The sequence below is a fragment of the Ursus americanus genome, chromosome 14 (genome assembly GCF_024610735.1).
Source record: "Ursus americanus isolate L20-20 chromosome 14, mUrsAme1.1.p, whole genome shotgun sequence".
Taxonomy (NCBI): Eukaryota; Metazoa; Chordata; class Mammalia; order Carnivora; family Ursidae; genus Ursus; species Ursus americanus.
The window spans coordinates 47251332-47271251 of record NC_142140.1 but is presented as its reverse complement, the minus strand read 5'-3'; the positions used below and the strand labels follow the sequence as shown (position 1 = coordinate 47271251).

Here is a 19920-nt window from a genome sequence, read left to right as displayed (position 1 = left end):
AGGAGGGAGGGCCAATTGACAGGACTTTACTGCAACCATCATAAAGTGCAAGACGTACATAGTGTGGACAAGGAACTCCCAGTGTCTTAAATTTTAAGCAGCTATGAGGCCACACGATTATGTGAAATTCATTACCACCACCTCTCTTCACTCTCCCTCTGTCCATTTCCCTCAACATACTGACGTCCTTCTAACCCTTGATTTTCTGACAGAACCACTTCCTCAGGGTGGTTTGCACCAGCCAGTCCCTCTACCAGGAAGACCTCCCTTCTTCCACCCTCTCTTCCATGAGGTCTCTGTTCAAATGCCACCTTAGCCAACTTTGACTGAATACCCAACATAACACCTCACTCATTATCTCCCTTAACCTGCTTCTGTTTTGTTCTTAGCGTCTGTCACCATCTCACAATCATTTAATTTTTATATATGCATCTACTCTATCACCAATATAGAATTGTATGGATTTTTGCTTCTCAGAACTCTCTGCTTTATGATAGAATTTCCAAAATAGGGTCAAAACTCTATATATTCCTCAAATGCATGAAATAATTTCTAACTAAAACTGTACAATAACCAACCTTTTGGGGAACATTTGATGTTGTGATAAAAATTCCTAATCAGAGAGGAACTCGGAATTCTTTCAAGGGGACCAAATCCACTCACAAAATATTACAATTAGTATCTTGGCTGGAAAATATAAATTGTGCTTTTCCACAAAGTGAGCAATGACTACCAATGTCATTGTAAGCAATGTGTGAAAATTAGTCATGTTGTTTTCCCCTGTGCTAGTAGTCACCTCCACCACATGGGCCCAAGAAACTATACAGGAATCTCAGAGTTCCAGCTTCTGGGATTTTCAGAGGAACCAGAACTGCAGCCCCTCATATTCGGGCTTTTCCTCTCCATGTACCTGATCACTGTGTGTGGAAACCTGCTCCTCATCCTGGCCGTCAGCTCTGACTCCCACCTCCACACCCCCATGTACTTCTTCCTGGCCAACCTGTCCTTTGTAGACATCTGCTTCACCTCCACCACCATCCCCAAGATGCTGCTGAACATCCAGACTCAGAGTAAAGCCATAACCTTTGCAGGCTGCATCACACAGATGTATTTTTTCATACTGTTTACAGGATTAGACATGTTCCTCCTCACTGTGATGGCTTATGACCGCTTTGTGGCCATCTGTCACCCCCTGCACTACATGGTCATCATGAACCCCTGGCTTTGTGGACTGCTGGTCCTGGTGTCCTGGATCCTGAGTGTCTTGCATTCCTTGTTACACACTTCCATGGTGTTGCGGCTGTCGTTCTGCACAGAGGTGGAAATCACCCACTTTTTCTGTGAAATCAATCAGATAATACAACTTGCGTGTTCTGATACCTTTCTCAATAACATGGTGATATATTTTACAGGTATGTTGCTGGCTGGTGGTCCCTTCATTGGGATCCTTTACACTTACTCTAAGATAGTTACCTCCATACATGGGATCTCATCAGCTCAGGGCAAGCATAAAGCATTTTCCACCTGTGCATCTCACCTCTCCATTCTCTCCTTATTTTATTGTACAAGCTTAGGAGTGTACCTTAGCTCTGCTGCTCCCCAGAGCTCCCACGCAAGTGCAGTGGCCTCGGTGACGTACACGGTGGTCACCCCCATGCTGAATCCCTTCATCTACAGCCTGAGGAACAGAGACATAAAGGAGGCTCTGATGAGGTTCTCTGGGATGGTAGCTCTGAAAGGGTCAATAGTCCTGGGTTGAAGACATGCCCATGATGGCAGGGCCCAAAGCCTGAGCCGAATATTGGGATACTTTGATCAGATTGTGGAAGTGGAACATGCCTCTTTTATTTTTTTTCCCAGAATTTCTATTTTTACCTGTCTGAAAAATTTACATAACATACTTTTTAAAGCTCTGATATCCAAGAGATTTTCTCTTTGTCATCTTCGTACTCTCTCAATGCCATTGCTAACCTAAGATGTGAAATATTAAGACGTCTCACTTATCCAAAAGACTATATAAATCTGCTAAGAATAATTTTCTCAAATAAAATATATCACAGTGAGTATTTTTTTCTTTTGTTTGACTGAACACTACTCCCATGGAACATCTACTCTTGGCCACCACAGCTGTTTATGTAAGTTCATAACAGAAAAATCTGAGACCATGTGCTTCACTCTTGTGAACAGCTTCCTTTGTATATCACAACCTTCACTGCTCTTCCTGGGAATGCAGACTTTGACATACGGGTGGTTATAGGTAATCATGGGATTTTTCTACACATTAGGATTGTGTCCTGTTACACAGATGTGTCGCCATGCCTACCACAGTCACTGGCAAAAAAAAAAATGCTAATAAATACATGTCTCCAAGTGGAATCTACACAGAGAAACAAATATGGAAAAAATACATTGACATAATGTAGCCTTGGAACTGAACCATTTCTTTAAGAATGATAAGAAATATATTAAAGCGCACATTTATTGCTGTGAAAAAATGTTTCTTCATCAGACACTTCATCTATTCATTGAATTATGGTATATCAGAGTCCATTTGTAAAGTGTATTCATTAAGGTGAAAGACCGGTGGCATGTTTGGGGTTTACTAAATTGTTTTCTGGATTCCAGTTGAAATTTTCCTGTGCTACGTATGAATGTGATTCCTTCCATTTCTCCAAATGAACTATCCCCCGCTATTCAAAATTTTGTCATAACTTCTAAAATGGCAGTGGTTGAACAACATCAGTATTATCCATTATTTATGATCCTCATAACCACAGGAGCACTCACCAGCAAGCTTGGGTTCCTGTCCAGGATGTGAATCAGAGTCATAAGTTTGGTGCACACATGCATGTCCTTCCAACCTTTCCATGTTACCTCAAAGGGGCCTCAATGGAGTCATTTTTATAATGCAATCACATACAATAAACTTGAAGAACAAGGTAATCTTGAAAGTTAGTTTTAAGTATCAGAACAAATGCCTAGGATAAAAAGATTCAGATTACTACAAATGCCCTTGACCTCTGTCTGAGTTGATTATTATATCAGTTAGCAATGCTGCATACAAAGCATTCTAAAATAAAATGGCTTAGTATAGGGGCCACGAGGTGGCTCAGTTGGTTAAGTGTCTGCCTTCAGCTCAGATCATGATTCTGGGGTCCTGAGATCGAGCCCCCCAGTAGCCTACTCAGTGCTAGGCCCCCCTGCTCAGTGGGGAGTCCACTTCTTCCTCTCCTTCTGTCCCTTCCTTGCCCGCCACTCATGCTCTCTCTCTAGATTGCTCTCTCTTGCTCTTATGTAAATGGTGAAAGTAAAAAAAAAAAAAACAATAAAAAGGACAGAATAGGTATTAAATTATCTGTTGCCTTATCAACTGGTGTATATTTTGGAACTTACCTAATTTCATTAAAAACATATGTGGAGCCTAGAACATAACATATAACACTTGGCTTGCATTGTCCCAGCTGAGAATGGCAAAAATGTCTTTCAGAGCTCATAAACGAAGAATAACAATAAAGAAGTGAGCCTGATTTTTTAGTAAACACAACTTTTAGATCAAGTGTGTTATATTCTTCAACGGAATTTTTGGGAAGCCAGTGGTGCCATTCCTCAACATAATTTTTGAAATTGTCTTTAAATTTTCCTTTAGAGACAATTTTCAAATGCCTTCTCTTTTTTCCTGCTAAACTACATATCCTCTAATGTACAAAATTAATACACACACACACACACACACACACACACACATTTCCTTTTTGAACAAACAACAGCATTACTGAATCTGAACACCCATCTGTTCACCAAACTGATATTATAATTATGTTTGGCTGCCTCCAAAAGCCAAATCCATTCCACAAAGATAATATTTGAAATAGTGTTGAAATAACCTCCCAAAGAAAAATACCTCAAATATTTTAGGTAATTGTAGTTGCACTGGGATAAGTTGAATTGGAAACCAGGAGCCTTGCTTATAAAATGATGGATTCATTTGAAAGTATGAATTGAGCTGTGTTTGTTCAAACATTTAGTTGCATTATTTAATAATAATTAAAACCAATATTCGTGCAGTGTTTTTCTATTTAATAAATAAATAAATAAATAAACAAATAAAAGTTTTAAAAATGGCTTCTTATAATGTCTTTATTAATGAAGGAGGTTCTAGGGTCAGGAATTTTTCTGATCTCTGCAGGGCTCCTCAAGAGTCTGAAGTCAGGTGGGAATCTCTACGTTGTGATTCTAAGGCTCATCCATGAAGTGTGTGGCTGCAGTGCTCTTCTGTCTTGAGTCAACTTATATCATTTTACCCATTTCATATATGTAGGAAATCTTCCAGTTACAAAATAAATGAGTTTATCAAATGTGAATTGTCTTAGTTTAATTCCTCTGTTTTTAAAGATTTTATTTTATTTTATTTATTTTTTTATTTGACAAAGAGAGATTGAGCACAAGCACAGGGAGCAGAAGGCAGAGGGAGAGGGAGAAGTAGGCTCCCCACTGAGCAGAGAGGCCAACTCAGGGCCCAGTCCCAGGCCCCTGAGATCAAGATCTGAACTGAAGGCAGACGCTAACCAACTGAGCCACCCAGGCATCCCTAATTCCTCAATTTTAACACCCACATGTGAACCGATGCTTTTCACAGTTGGACGAGAGCTCTCCCACCCCGATAGGTGTGACCCAGCTACCTGTGCTCCAGATCTGACCCTGAGTCATGCACCACTAGAATTTTAAAATTCTAATTAATTTACTGGGGCATTATTACATGTGATAAACTGTACACATTTAACGTGTGCAACTTTAGGAATTGAAGGAGTCATTGAAAAATCTTGGGTACATACTGCATGATTCCATTTCCATAGAATTCAAGGAGGTGCACTGTAAGCTCTCACTACTTCATTGTGCAATTGTTAGGGGGTAATCCCTCCAACCTTCGTTTTCTTCCGAAGGCAATGTGGAATCATAAACATAACTTCAAGGGATGTTTTAAGGCAAGATGCAATGAGTGGAAATACTTTGTTGGGGACAAAGAATGTTCAAGACTAAGAGTGGGTGTATGTAAATGTATGTATATTCACATACATTTTTATTTCAAGAAAACATACTGACATGCAAGAATGTATGTGCACAAGGCTCCTAACCCTCGTTACAGCTTGTTATAAACTATCTATTGTGTTGAAAGAAAGCTTTAGAGAAACTTGATGGGTAAAGAAATGAAAACTATGAATGTTTTCTTTCACGTATGCTAGGAGTGTAGAAATTCAGAAAAACAAAATTTAGAGAACAGGTGGCCTTAGTTTTCACAACGGATCACTTTTCCTACCTAAGTGCCCAGAGGCTTCAAAGACAGAACCACATTGACATTTATACAAGGAAAACTCCTCCGTACCAGCTAATAGGACTAAAAATCTCCAAACTCACTAGATTTTTCTTGAACTTAAGGTAGGGTTTCAACACACAATGCCCTGACCCACAGAAGCTAAGTGAATGATTTGAGAGGCTTAAATTTAGTCTCTTCAAAGAAAATTTTAGTGGAGAAATGGCTTTGTCACTTTCTTATTGCTGCTTTCACCAAGTACCACAATGATGGTTTCATAGAAACAAATTTATACTGTTCCAGTCCTGGAGGTCAATGCCAAAAATGAGTCTCTTTGGGCTAAAATTAATATGTCTCTGAAGGACACAGAGAGAGTGAATACCTTCCTACTTACGTGATTCTGGGTCGTTATTTATTCTCCACAAAAATGCATGTCATCCCGAACTCTTCTTAGTACCTGAAAATTATCCTCATTAGAGTCACTCTTTTTGTTTCAGATTTTATTTATTTATTTATTTATTTATTTATTTATTTATTTATTGGAGAAAGAGAGAGCAAGAAAGGGGGATGGGGCAGAAGGAGAAGGAGAGAGAATTTCGAGCAGACTCCTAACTGCCTAACTAACCATGGAGCCCAAAGTCGGGCTTCATCCCAGGAGCTGGGAATCATGACCTAAGCTGACACCAAGAGTTGGAAGTTCAATTGACTGAGCCACCCAGATGTCCCTAGAGTCACTTTCTATTATTATTATGATATGTGAGTCACCATACAGTACATCATTAGCTTCAATACGTGCCCTCCTTAATACCCTTCCCTGGGCTAGCCCACCACTCCAACCCCCTCCCCTCCAAAACCCCCACCTTGTTTCCTGGAGTCACTTTTTAACAGTTATCCAAAATAAACTTGAATAACAGAATGATTATGAATGTTGCTCCATAGCAAGCCATCCTGAGAGCAAATGGCTTGCTATAATGTCTCTAGCATCAAGTGGAGTTGTATGGTGATGAGTTGTTCTGATCTCTGTTCATTTCCTCAAGAGTCTTGAGTCAGCTCTGTGTAAACTGGGGAGGATCTGCTGATCTCTCCAGGGCATTCTTATATAATCCGGGTTTGGATAGTTAGTTGTGGCTAATCCAGGATGGTCTTGGCTTGGACAACTGGGCTCTGCTCCACATGTCCTCACTTCCTCTGGCAGCACACTAGCTATTTGAAGGCAGAATTCCAAGAGAGAGCAAGTGAAATTCACCAAGGTTCTAAGGTCCGCTGTCACCCAATCATATTCTGCTGGACATGGCAAATAAAAAAATCCTAATCCAGCCCAAGTCAAAGGTGAAGGAAGAGTCTCCACCACCTAAGAGAACATGCTGCCCACATTGCCAAAGACATGGCTACAGAGAAGGACGGTATGTGGGGCCATCTCTCCAAACAGTCTTCCACTGGGGTATATTTCAATCCGAAAATTTTCCTTTCCACTTTCACCTTCAGCAGTGGAATGATCTCAGAGAAGACAATGGGACTTAATTATGTGTCTACTGGCAGTTATGGAAATTCTACTCCACAGGGTCAGGCTTCCCTCCAAAGCTATACATCTCCTCCCACCCCTTGCCTAATAGTCACCATTTGTAGTCTAAGAAAAGATCAAAGAAATAAAAGATTTATTTTCCAGATGCCTCAGAGAGCAGGGACCTTGTATGTAGCTCACTGATTAATGGAACTAAGAACTGTTGTATCACTGATGCTATCTTCATGGCATCCTTATGTAGATCCTGTTTTCCTGTTGATTGACCTTCCCATTGACATGTTTATCATGGTTGTCATCCTGATACTGTGTTTTATTTTTTCATGGGGAGAATTCTGCTGAAAGGAGGTGACATTTGAAGTGCAAATAGAAGACAGAGACATAGAAATATTTTTTCCTCATTTTTCCAGTTTTATTGAAATATAATAGACATATAAAATTCTGGAAGTTTAGGCATACAGCTTGGTGACGTCATATACTTATACGTTGGGAGATATCACCACAATAGGTTAGTGAATACATCCATCACTTCACAAAGTTATCATCTCTTTTTGTTGTAAGAACATTTACTATGGACACTGTTAGCAATATTCAAGTATACAGCACAACAGAATTCACCATAATGACCATGTGTACATAAGTTCCAGAACTCATTCATCTTATAACTGAAGGTTTGTAGGCTTTCACCATCATCTTCTCATTTCCCTAAACCCCAGCCACAGGCAAACATCAACCTAGTCACTGCTTCTATGAGTTCAGAGTTTTGTATTTAACATATAAGTGATATCATACAGTAATTGTCTTTCTCTGACTGATTATTTCACTTAGTGTAATACCCTTGGGGTCCATCCATGTTTTAGCAAAGGACAGGATGTCTTCCTTTCTTTATTTGTTGAATTCCATTTTGCACATATGCCATCATTATTAATTCATCTGTTGATGGATACCAGGCTGTTTCTATGTCTTGGCTATTGTGAATAATGCTGCAATGAACATGAGAGCACAGATATTTGATATATTACAAATATGTGGGAATTAAACCACACCAGCCATTTTAATAAATGTGATACACCCCATTCATAGAACGAAATATAACAATCATAGGATCATCTCAATACATGCAGAAAAATCTTTTCACAAAATACAACATCCTTTCATGATTAAAAAAAAATCTTCAACAAACTGGGTATAGGAGGAATATACCTCAACGTAAAAGAAGGCCATCTATGACAAACCCACAATAACCTCATAGTAAATGTTGAAAGGTTAGAAAACGTGTTCTTTGCAATCAGGAGCAAGATAAGGGTGTCCACTCTCATCACTCTCATTCACCATAATACTGCACATCCTAGCTAAAACACTCAGGCAAGATAAAGAAATGAAGGCATCAAAATCAGAAAGAGAAAGAAAGGAAGAAAGGAAGAAAGGAAGAAAGAAAGAAAGAAAGAAAGAAAGAAAGAAAGAAAGAAAGAAAGAAAGAAAAAGAAATTTATTTACAAAAGACGTGAACTAAATAGAGAAAATCCAGCAGACTCAACCCTTAAGAGCACACTCACCATGATGAGCCCTAAGTCATGTGTACAATTACTGAATCACTATATTGTACTCTACTATATCATTCTGTATGTCAACTTTATGTTCTGCACCAATAAAACATTATTAAATTGAAAATTGTACTTGTGGTAGACCTTTTGCAGAGATGGCCCCAATTCACCACTTATCTCTGTATCCACATACTTGGCAACGTGACTATGAAGCTCCTTCCAATGAGAATTGGAGTCTATTTCTCCAACTTTGAATCTGGACTGAACTTAGTGTTTTCTTTGCCTTGACTACTAGTGTATGCTGAAAATGACAGTGGGCCTCAAGGAGCCATTGTGTGTTTCTGCTGCTCTCTTGTAACCCTGCCTCTGCCATGTATAGAAGTCCAGTTTAGCTTGCTGTAGGAGGAAACTGACCATAGCTCAGTTGCTCATGGCCAACCTAGACCAGCAGCCTACCACCAGCAAGACCACAAATGTGAGAACACAGCCAGGATTAGTGGAGCACTTCCATCTGACCCACAGCTGACTGCAGCCTCATCAGGAGACCAACAGAGACCAGAAGATTTCCCCAACATAGACCCCCATGATATTTTAAGAGAAACATTGTCTTATATAATTTACATTTAGCATGGCTTATCCTGCAGCAATAGCTGACTGATTCAATAATCAATGTAAACAGAAGTGAGAATATTAAGAGTAATCTACTGGTTCTTATATTGGACATTTGTTCTGCTATTAAAAGGACTATTCCTAATGGTCTGGTTAATCACATTTATTTCAGATAACTATATTAAAAAGTGACCACCATTGAGAGTTCCACCCAGGTAACTGGTAGAGGTTGGAAAAACTTCCATGTTTTTGCAGGAAAAGCTTGTGGGACCCTCAGTCACAAGTTTCCATTCCCAGAGCATTACTGGACAAGAATTCAAGCTCTTCTCTGTGTCATCCTTTGATCATAGGATGGAAGAGTGTTTAGAGCCTAAAAAGGGCAAAGAAATTAATGACGGAGTGAACACACCAATTGTTCACTCACTCACACTGTAATATTTATGACAACATTTTTAAAGGGGGGAGTTTAGGGGCGCCTGTGTGGCTCAGTCGTTAAGCCTAGCCTTCAGCTCAGGGTGTGATCCCAGGGTCCTGGGATCGAGCCCACATTGGGCTCCCTGCTCTGCTGGGAACCTGCTTCTTCCTCTCCCACTTCCCCTGCTTGTGTTCCCTTTCTCGCTGGCTGTCTCTCTGTCAAATAAATAAATAAAATCTTTAAAAATAATAAAAATAAAGATAAAGATAAAAAAAATAAAGGGGGAGAGTTTAGGGCAATGGGAAGAGTCATATTCATGGGTGGGACTTGAAATTTTCAAATAGAAATAGTAAATCATCCAATTAAATAATACAAAATCTGCCACTAAATTCTTCACTCCAATTAATAAAACCCTTTAAACAGGGACACCAAAAATCCCACACTTCAATAAGTAGATGTTCATCATCAAAAACACACTATCTGCCATAAAAAAATGGTGTGATACAAAATTTTACTTCATCATACTTCAGGTCTTCTCTGATACCAAGCCCATATTAAGTCAACTGGTTTATGCAAATTTGTCTTTTTATACATTGCTCTTGGAGGGAGTTTTCCCTAAGGAATTTTTGCCTTACTATTCTGTTCCAGAGATACTGTGGCTGCTGAGCTGGTAAGGAAACAAGATCCTAATGAGGATCTTAAACCTCCTGACTACCTACAAAACAAACTAGTCGATTAAAGTATATATTACAGTTAAGAACATTTAAGGAATTATCGTAGAAAGGAATGACAGACACAGAGTGAAAAACTGTGATCTCAGAATTTCCTCCACAATAAAATTATAAAAATGGCCTCAGTTGCCAATGTCAATTATTTTATGAAACTAGGACCATTCATCGCTATATGAGGCAAATGGGAATCTCCAAATGGTATCTGATTCAAGGTTGGGACTAACTTTGGAAATTAAGAAAACAAAAGGAAAATTGTTGGCTATCAGAAGGAGCAGGAAGTTCAACAAATGGACTTATTTAAATTCAATAAAGCAGTTGAACTTTAGAAATATTGAAACTCCAGGATATACAAGAGGGATTAAGTTCTTCTTTCATGATCTGATTAAAGAATATCAATTTCTGGCTATTAGGCATTAAGCCTGCAAGCACAGGTACCTGTGGAAAAGTGGCCCTTTGTGGCTCCTCTGAAAAATTCACTTAGAGCCCCCTTTATGTCTGTGCTCCTCAGGCTGTAGATGAAGGGGTTCAGCATGGGTGTGACCACCGTGTACATCACTGAGGCCACTACACTTGTGTGGGAGCTCTGGGGAGCAGCAGAGCTAAGGTAAACTCCCAGGCTTGTAGAATAAAATAAGGAGACAACTGAGAGGTGGGATGCACAGGTGGAAAATGCTTTATGCTTGCCCTGAGATGATGAGATCCCACATATGGAGGAAACTATCTTAGAGTAAGAGTAAAGGACCCCAACCAGGGGAGCACCAGCCAGCAGCATAGCTGAAAAATATATCACCATGTTATTAAGAAAGGTATCAGAACAGGCAAGTTGGATCATCTGATTGAGTTCACAGAAAAAGTGGGGGATTTCCAAGACACTACAGAAGGACAGCCACAACGCCATTAAGGTTTGTAACAAGGAATGCAGGACACTCATGATCCAGGACATCAGAACCAGCAGTCCACAGAGCCGGGGGTTCATGATGACCGTGTAGTGCAGGGGGTGACAGATGGCTACAAAGCGGTCATAGGCCATCACAGTCAGGAGAAAGTTGTCCAAACTTGCAAAAAGTATGAAAAAGTACATCTTTGTGACGCAGCTGTCATAAGTTATGACTTTTCTCTGTGTTTGTATATTCACCAGCATCTTGGGCACGGTGGTGGAGGTGAAACAGATGTCTACAAAGGACAGATTGGAAAGGAAGAAGTACATGGGGGTATGGAGGTGGGAGTAAGAGCTGACGGCCAGGATAATGAGCAGGTTTCCACACACAGTGATCAGGTACATGGAGAGGAAAAGCCCAAAGAGGAAGGGTTCCAATTCTGGTTCCTCAGAAAATCCCAGAAGAAGAAATTCTGAAATTCGTGTATCATTCTTTAGTTCCATGGAGTCGATGTGACTACCAAAATAAGAGAAAAAGAGCATGACACAATCATGCATTACTAACCTGACAGATATATTATCCTTTATATTCTGCACTCAAGAAATTAATGTTTATATCTGTGTATGGTACATGATAAAAAAGCACTGAGAACTAGGAATAGACAAGATATTTATCTCAAGATAAAGCCATTTATGAAAAACCCACAGCAAGCATGATCCTCAAAGGGGATACAGTCAATATTTTTCCTTTATGATCAGGAACAAGGCAAGGATGCCCACTTTCCTAATGTCTCCTCAGCATAAACCTGGAAGTTTTAGCCAGAGCAATTAAACAAAGAAGAGGAGAAAGAGAAGAGAAGAGAAGAGAAGAGAAGAGAAGAGAAGAGAAGAGAAGAGAAGAAAAGAGAAAAAAGAAAAGAAAAGGCATCCCTACTAGAAAGGAAGAAATAAACTTATGTATGCAGACGGTGTGATCTCATGTGTAGAAAATCCTAAAAATGTCACAGAAACACTCAAAGGTCTAATAAATTAATTCAGCCAAGTAACTGGATACAAAGCCAAACCTCAAAAAAATCATTGTATTAATGCTAAGTGAAATAAGTCAAGCAGAGAAAGACAATTATCATATGATTTCTCTCATCTGTGGAACATAAGAACTAGGATGATCGGTAGGGGAAGAAAGGGATAAAGAAAGGGGGGTAATCAGAAGGGGGAATGAAACATGAGAGACTATGGACTATAAGAAACAAACTGAGGGCTTCAGAGGGGAGGGGGTGGGGGAATGGGATAGACCGGTGATGGGTAGTAAGGAGGGCACGTATTGCATGGTGTACTGGGTATTATACACAACTAATGAATCATCGAGCCTTACATGGGAAACCGGGGATGTACTGTATGATGACTAACATAATATAATAAAAAATCATTTAAAAAAATCATTGCATTTCTACATACAAACAGTGAACAATCTGAGAAGGGAATAAAATAATTCCATTTGTGTGACATCCAAAAGAGTAAGACTATCACCTCACTCCAGTCGGAATGGCTAGTTTAAAATGACAAGAAATAACAAGTGTTAGTGCAGGGGTGGTCAAGAGGGAACCCTCATGAACTGTTGGTGGGAATGCAATCTGGTTCAGCTACTGTGGAAACAGAATGGAGATTTCTCAAAATACTAAACATAGAAATACCACATGATCAAGTAATCCCGATACTGGGTATTTACCCAAAGAAGACAAAAACACTAATTCAAAAATATATATGCATCCCACATTTTGCAGTATTATGTACAATAGTCAAGATATGGATGCAGTTCAAGTGTCCATTGATAGATGAATGGATAAAGAAGATTGGTGTATTTATCTATATCTATATCTATACACATATAATCATATGTTAGAGAGGTTGTGGAGAAAGGGGATCCCTCTTGCACTGTTGGTGGGAATGCAAGTTGGTACAGCCACTTTGGAAAACAGTGTGGAGGTTCCTCAAAAAGTTAAAAATAGAGCTACCCTATGACCCAGTAATTGCACTACTGCGTATTTACCCCAAAGATACAGATGTAGTAAAGAAAAGGGCCATATGCACCCCAATGTTCATAGCACCCATGTCCACAATAGCCAATCTGTGGAAGGAGCCAAGATGTTCTTCAACAGACAAATGGATAAAGAAGATGTAGTCCATATACACCATGGAGTATTACTCAGCCATCAAAATGGGTGAATACCCCGCATTTGCGTCAACATGGATGAAACTGGAGGAGATTACGCTAAGTGAAATAAGTGAAGTGGAGATAGACAATTATCATATGGTTCACTCATTTATGGAGCATAAGAAATAGCAGGGAGAACATTAGGAGAAGGAAGGGAAGAGTGAAGGGGGGGAAATCAGAGGGGGAGAGAAACCATGAGAGACTATGGATTCCGGGAAACAAACTGAGGGTGCCAGAGGGGTGGGGAGTGGGGCGATGGGCTAGCCCAGTGATGGGTATTAAGGAGGGCACGTGCTGCAATGAGCACTGGGTATTATAAGCAAATAACGAATCATGGAACACTACATCAAAAACTAATGAAGTGCTGTATAGTGACTAACATAACAAAATAATTTTTTTAAATGGTGACCAAATATATGTATTTACTCAACCTCACAAATTGTTTATGAAAACAGCAAGACATCCCTTCCACACCCATCAGCCCAGGAAAAAGCTTAAAATGCTATCACATTGATTGGGAATGGAATTCTTAAACAGGTAGTGAAGTGGTGTTATTTAATTTTCATTGCAGAAATGTGAGGTGCTATCACATTTGGGGGAAATAATCTGAAAACAGATGTAAGTTTTAGAAATATAAATATGCTTTATTTACCTCAGGGTTTCTCATCTCAGCACTATTGACATTTGGGCCCAGATCATTCTCTGTGCTGGGGTTTGTCCTGGGCAACATAGGATGTTTAGAGCATCTCTGGCCTCTAGAGACACCTCCCCGTCTGACAGCCTAAATTGCCTCAGAACATTGCTAAGTGTCCCCTGGGGGACAAAGTTTCTCCACTGACGATTCCCAGTGGAGAACCAGCATTTTAACTCAATCTCAAAATATTTTTGTATGATTGAGAAAATAGCAACTTAATGAGAAAGAATATGAAAAATGCTCAAAAGTGTCAATGACCCAGCCGCACCCTGAAATATTCTGCGATCACTGAAATAATGAATTAGCATTATACTAGTTGATGAGGCAAGTCTGTAAGGTGCTATCCAGGGGGACAAGCTAAAAAAAAAAAAAAGACTGCACTGGAGCCTAAAGACAATTTACAATGTGCATAAGATTCTACTCACGAATATGTATAAAAGTGTATGAATAGAACCACACGGGTAGCTCAGCCAGTTAAGCGTCTGCCTTAGGCTCAGGTCAGGATCCGGGGTGCTGGTATCCAGCACCCTGTCTGGCTCCCTGGTTCTCCCTCTCCCTCTACCCCTCCACTCTTCTTGTGCTCTCTCACACATTCTGTGTGTCTCTCTCTCTCAAATAAATACATAATAAATACATACACTTTTTTTAAGTGTACAAATATTTGTGCATAATATAGAAACATAAAATTTTTTGAGAGAGAGAGAGTACAGAAGCAGAGGGAGAAGCAGAGAACAGAGGGAGAAGCAGAAAAACAATCTCAAGCAGGCTCCACAATCAGCCCAGAGCCCAACTCAGGGCTCCATCTCATGACCCTGACATCATGGCCTGAGCTGAAAGAGGTCACAGGCTTAACCAACTGAGCCACCAGGTGCCCCTAGAAATGTAAGTTTTAAAAGAAACTAAGAGCTTATGGAACAAAGGATAACAGTAGGAGTGAGAGTAGGTTAGGCATGGAGCTATCTCAACAGCTGAAACACAATAACAATCTAAAACTAACTTTCTAGACAGGCATAAAACAGTATTACTGTAATGACGTCAACATGGGTCACTAACTCAAGATTAAAGTGCTAAAGACTTGGAAACACGGGCACTTGGCTGACTCAGTAGAGAGTACAGCTCCTGTTCTTGGGCTTGTGAGTTTGAGCCCCCCACTGAGTTTACCAATTATGTTTAAAAAACATAAAAATTGGAAATAAAAGAATATAACAAAAAAGTGGATAAGAAGCATTATCTAAAGTGAAGCTTTCATCTCATGTAGAGACATACTACTGCATATTTGTTTAGGAAGAAAAGATGAATGTTAGTCAAACGATAAAGAAGCATCCCTTCCATATGAGGGCTGCAGGTGCCATGACTTTGAGAAATAGATCTAATCACAAAAGGCCAAATGGTACAATAAGGAATACCAGAAAAGTGAACACAGGCTGGAAATATGTATAAAAGGCAATGTATTACTTCAAATGTTGCAGAAGAACTTTCTACACTTAAACAAGCAAGAGGAGGGTGGAAAATATGACCGAATGATAGGTTTGAGCACACAAAATCTATTAACTTTTCTACTACCCTCGAATACGTCTACACATAAATAAAGGAACTGAAGGTCAAATAGCAAAGTTGATGGAAAATCTCCAATTCCTATGTTCAAAAAAATGCAATCAACAGCAGGAATATAAACACTCCGAACCCACCAAACAAAAGCACAGAACTGACACAATCTGCCATAGAGAAGGCAAACATCTAAGAAACCCACAGATATACTCATTCTTGCCACTAAGGATATAATTGCTTTTTTCGTATACCCCATTCACATATCAATTTAAAAAAAATTCATTGGAATGCCCAGCAAGAAAAAGGACACCATGAAATGTACATCTCATGATCCCTTGGTCTGGATCTTTCTCATCAATTTGGGAACATACTCAAATTCCCCCTGGCTTACAAGAATAAAAAGAATGCCCTCACTTGACTGCTTAACCCTTGTAGCAAATACCCTATATCTCTATTCCTCTTAATTACAAAAATTTTTGGACTTGTGTTCTACTCCTATTGGGACCACTTGCTGCCACCCATCACCGCTCTTCCACCAGCAGTAGTTAATCCTCAACAATCTCCCCTGCATTGCTGCTTTCAACGTTTACTTTTCTTTCTAGGATCATAAGTAAATGTATTCATTAGTTAATCAAGCAAGCCAACAACCACAGTGATGTCTCGGTGCTGGGCTAGGCTGGATTGCCTCTCAGGTGGTATCAGGTAATTGTTCTCACCCTTCTATTCTCTCTCACCCTTTCCTGCGGTACCTGCTGGGTTTTTGGACTTGCCTGCATGGGGTTCTCTCTGAGGACGTCTGAATTCCTCCCTCAATGCTTGATGATGGACACTGAAGCTCTGTTCTCAAACAATACAGCAGGAGTCTCCCAACCAGACCTAGGACTCCAGAAGAAATACCCGTGTCCCACTCAGCCCAAGGTTGCACCTGCTGAGGGACAACAGCAGAAGAGATATTTACAGCTCCCTATCTGCTCCTTAGGAATATTCTCCTCCTGTTTCTCCTACCTTTTAGCACATCATCCCAGTGGGACATTGGTCTGCACAGATAGGACTTTTTACTTTTTTCTGCAGTTTCCTGGTCCCAAGAGACCAGATTATAAGTCAGGTGAATCCAGTTATTACTCTTCCCTGAACTCACCTGCCTCCTATAGACCTAACCTCCTAGCCCCTTATCCCAACCCTGAATTAAAGATTTCTCTAAATCTAAGAGTGAAGAATTTTTCTTTACTAGGCTCCTTGCTTCCCCCAAATATTGACTCACGGTGGGACACAGCACTGATATCCAGAAAATTGCTATTCCCCCTTTCAACAGGGTGAAGAACTCTACTCCTTTGCCATAAAACCAGGAGGACTACAGTCCTTGGCTTCCATGACACTTTTGCCAACTCAGTTAAGAGTTCAGTGCTTTAAGATAAATTAAGACCTGTTGTTTCTTTTAAATTTATAAAATATTTTGGTAATTTAAAAATATATGTTTAGGTGTAGAGCTTCAGGTTCACCAGATGAAAAGAGTTCTGGAGATGGATGGTGGTGCCAGCTCACAACAATGGGAATGTATTTAATCCCGCTGAGCTGTGCACTTAAAAATGGTTAAGGGGCACTTGGGTGGCTCAGTTGGTCCAGCCTCTGACTCTTAATCTCAGCTCAGGTCTTGATCTCAGGGTCCTGAGTTCAAGGTCCACATTGGACTCTCCACTGGGCATGGAGCCCACTTAAAAATAAAATAAAAATAAAAATAAAAAATGGTTAAGAGGTGAGTCAAAGAGGTCATTGAGATTCAGGAGCACACTTGCCCTGATGAACACAGGGTGATGTATGGAGGTGTCGAATCACTAAATTGTACACCTGAAACTTCTATTGTGCTGTATGTTAACTAAATGGAATTTAAATAAAAACTTTAAATAAGAGTATACTTATCTTAGTAAGCATTAAGAAGTGTATAGAATTGTTGCATCATTACATTGTACCCCTGAAACTAATACAGCGCTGTGTTAATGATAGTTTAATTTTCAAAAAATTTTAAAGAAAAAATGAAAAATAAATTCAAAAAAAGACAAAAGGATAAAAAGATTAGCTATGATTGTCCAGGTGGGACGAAGTAATCACACAGTCCTCCAAATGTTGACAAGGGAGACAAAAGGGTTGGTGTCTGAGAGACGTTGAAAATGCTGCCCTGCTGTCTCTGAAGGTGGAGGAAGAGCCAGGAGCCCAGGAATGCAGGCGGCCAGCAAGAGAGACTGGAATTGGAAAGAAAACAGAGTCTCCCTTGAGCCTCTAGATGGAACTCAACCCTGCAGACATCTTGCTATTAGCGCGATGAGACTCCTTCCAAGCTTCTACCTCCAGAACTGTAAGAGCACGTGTGTTTTTTTTTTTTTTTTAAGTAACTAGTGTTGGGGATAGTTTACAGGAACGGGAGGAATCTCATATAGACATAGTCAGTAAAATGAATTGAGGTAACAGAGTTTAAGCCTTTCAATTTACTCATCAGCTTCCCTTGAATAAGGGAAATATATATTGAAAGCCCACAATAGTTAGAAAGGAAATTTTAAATCGATGTGGTTATATTCTGCCCCATCAAACTGTACAGTGAATTCCTCATGGCATAAATGTGCATGTGGTTTGATTCTGAGGCCTTCGAAGCAGTGACATAGGAAAGGAACTCATGGTCAAAATTAAGGTCACTCATTGCAATTTACATCTTTGTATTTCTGCATCCTTTTATATCACATAAATTCAAAACTTCATTCTTTTTTTAGTGCTATCCTTTCCAGCTTTCTCAAGATTTCTATCAACATAAGAGATGGAATCATAAATGTGTCTGTGTGTGTACACGTCATGAGCTTATTTGAAAGAAAATGTACGCAAACACACACATACACAAGACACAACCATTACCCTCAAATGTTTTCTTTGAGGTGAAAAAGGAAGTTCCACACATTTTATTCATTCCCCACAATGTCCATATGAAGTCATGTTTAGATTCCCACGTTACCTTCAGAAATAGGGAATATGATGCTTGGTATGCTTAAATGTTTAGTAATTACCTAATGAAACTGTTAAAACTTATGTACAGCCTTAACTCATATACAAATAGAAACTTGCAACATGTACTCTTCATTTTCCGTGTAGCTCCTTGAATTTACCAATGTGTACATTTCACATATGCAGGTTATTGTGTATAATTTTACTCCAATGATTAATTCAGTGGAGCAAACCTAATGGTGCATGGCTACTAGTAGGATCTAGAACACAGGCAGCTGACTCTCATGTAAGAGGGATGGGAGATAGCACTTCTGATGGGGAAGAAAGCCAAGTGTTAATTATGGATATATGAACGATGGAATTAAATTTAAGTAATTCACACGATAAACCAAACTTTTTCTATAAGTAGAAGACTAACTTACATATGGAAGTGTAGTAATAAGAGCCCATAAAGTGGCTGGAACAGAAGAGCATTACAGCCACACACGACACCATGGTTCAGCCTTAGAAAAAATATGTAGAGATTCATGCCTGACTCCAAATCCATGAGGACCCAGCAGAGATCAGAAACACTCCCCAGCATATATTTCTGTTTGATTGTAAAGGTGTTATGATATCCCATTTGCCAAAGACAGCCTGTTACATGGAGAGAGTTGACTGACACAATCATCCAAGTGAACAGACCTGAGACAATTACAACATGTGCTCCTTTTTACTTGTTGTATATCTGACCTTAAGGAGAGCAGGCATGATCATTCTGTTATTCAAGTTTACTTCCATTGACTTTATGAACAAGTGACTATATGTGGGCTTCCTTCTGGGTCACTGGGGGAGTTTGAAGGATGTGCACGTCTGTGCAGAACTGATGACCCTGAACCACAACCAGCAGGACATCCAGCTCTCCTGTGAAGTGTCCTCTGATCACACAGGTGGAAGACTTCTTTTTTTTAAGATTTTATTTATTTATTTGACAGAGAGAGACAGCCAGCGAGAGAGGGAACACAAGCAGGCTCCCAGTGGAGGAAGCTGATGTGGGGCTCAATCCCAGAACACTGGGATCATGCCCTGAGCCGAAGGCAGATGCTTAACAACTGAGCCACCCAGGTGCCCCAACAGGTGGAAGACTTCTGAGCAGGAAGGAGGTGGGAAATGGATGATGCCAATATTGTTCTTTCACCATCCCCTAGCATTTATGACAAATACTAGAAATGGGAGTTATTTCATGGAACACTAGAGTCATATAACATGGTAGCAGTGGAAATTTTCAAGTAGAAACAGGAAAATAACTCTGTGATAAAACAGAGAAGAGACTAAGAGAGCCTTCACCTGAAAGAATAAACCCCCTCAGTTGTGGATATCAATTATCTTTGCTTCCATAAATAGATGCACACCATGTAAAGGAAATATTTTGGATAGTAATAAAGTTGGTTGCCTGAAATGCTGCACCCTCACAGTTCTTAAATATTTTTATTTTTTTA

At 39.7% G+C, this 19920-nt stretch overlaps 2 protein-coding genes across 2 annotated transcripts; one reads left to right on the top strand and one right to left on the bottom strand.

Moving 5' to 3' along the window:
* The first annotated feature begins 805 nt into the window (after positions 1–805).
* LOC123796664 (olfactory receptor-like protein OLF4) lies at positions 806–1759 on the top strand. The gene has a single exon (XM_045804186.2). The coding sequence runs from the start codon at positions 806–808 to the stop codon at positions 1757–1759; it is 954 nt and encodes a 317-aa protein (XP_045660142.2).
* An 8773-nt stretch (positions 1760–10532) lies between these two features.
* Positions 10533–11561, bottom strand: LOC123796663 (olfactory receptor-like protein OLF4). The gene has a single exon (XM_045804185.2). The coding sequence runs from the start codon at positions 11559–11561 to the stop codon at positions 10533–10535; it is 1029 nt and encodes a 342-aa protein (XP_045660141.2).
* Between the last annotated feature and the right edge of the window lie 8359 nt (positions 11562–19920).